Here is a 1,375-nt window from a genome sequence, read left to right on the forward strand (position 1 = left end):
GGTCCTGAGTTCAATTCCCAGCAACCATATTGTGGTTTACAACCATTTGTAATGGGGTCTGGCCTGCAGGCATACATGGAAGGAATGCTGTATACATAATAAATAAATAAATATTAAAAAAAAAAGAAAAAACCAAACCAAACAAAAACAAAACAAAAAACCCATTTCCTATGGATATTACTGAGTAATAACAACTTAAATTAATAACTAAAAGTTATAGACACTCTTAAAAGTCAAGACTGAACAAATATGACCAAAACAAAACAAAAAGACATACCCTCTGATTCTTCATCTTTTCCTTCTTTATCAGTGGACTCTTGTACAAGATAGTGATGAGTGATTGAGAACTTGAAGTCGGCAAAGGAAATCTCATCTGATCTCTCTTCCCACGTGCCAGAAGTAAATATACCCTGCATTTAATAGCAGAATGGGAAAAACAGCCAACTTATTTAAGTCACTACAATGTTTACTATGTACAGTGGTTCCGCACATTTTTAAATAATTTTTTAAATTTTATACACACTGGTGTTTTGCCTGTAGAGTTACAGACAGTTGTAAGCTGCCATGTGGGTGCTGGAAATTGAATCCAGGTCCTTGGGAAGAGCAGCCAGTACTCTAAACTGCTGAGCCATCTCTCTAGCACATCCCCCCTTTTCTACCCATTAATCAGAGTTGCAGTCTACAGCTGTTCGCTACATAATAAAGGCAATTTAAAGAGCACAAATGATTTATCACAGTGACTATTTAAAAGGAGAGGAATCTTGGAGCCATATGGGAAGAGGGAACTGACCAAGTTGTCCTCTAAGTTCCACCTGCATACCATGGTATGAGCACAGATGAGCACATGCGCATGCACAAGCACACACACACAAACATAATGTGATTTAAAAAAATACTTGAGTATTAAATAGCAAGTGACTTACAAAAATCCTAACTTTCAAATAACTTTATGCCATGTTTGAAAACATAAACAGAAATCCCATACTGCTTGTTTAAAAAGAACTAGCCAACTAAATATAACCTGTTTAAACTGTGTGCTTTGTGCAACACACAATGAAGCAAGGTATTAATCATGTATTCTGGGAAGACAAGCAACATTTACTGAGAATATATAGACCAATGAATGTGTTACTCGTTCAGACCTTCTACATCAGGACCAGAGAGAAATGGCTCAGCTGTTAAGAGCACTTACTGACTTGGCCCAAGACTTGACTTCAGTTCCCAACATTAACATAGTTGTAGACGTAAGTCACAAACGATGCCACAGCAGTTTGGAATTATAATTAACAGGGTAGTATTTATTTAAAGGGGAAAAAACTTACAGATCACCGTCAGCCCTCTGTACGACCAGAAAGGGAGTCTAGCCGCCAGCCGA

At 37.5% G+C, this 1,375-nt stretch overlaps 1 protein-coding gene across 1 annotated transcript in view; it reads right to left on the reverse strand.

Moving 5' to 3' along the window:
* Window positions 1-1,375, reverse strand: part of Rab3gap1 (RAB3 GTPase activating protein catalytic subunit 1) — a 75,609-nt gene that overhangs the window by 51,671 nt on the left and 22,563 nt on the right. The window contains exon 4 of the mRNA XM_005348296.1: window positions 278-410. Within this exon, the coding sequence (XP_005348353.1) occupies window positions 278-410 (133 nt within the window). The remainder of the gene's footprint in view (window positions 1-277; window positions 411-1,375) is intronic.

The sequence above is a fragment of the Microtus ochrogaster genome, chromosome 6 (genome assembly GCF_000317375.1).
Source record: "Microtus ochrogaster isolate Prairie Vole_2 chromosome 6, MicOch1.0, whole genome shotgun sequence".
Lineage (NCBI taxonomy): Eukaryota > Metazoa > Chordata > Mammalia > Rodentia > Cricetidae > Microtus > Microtus ochrogaster.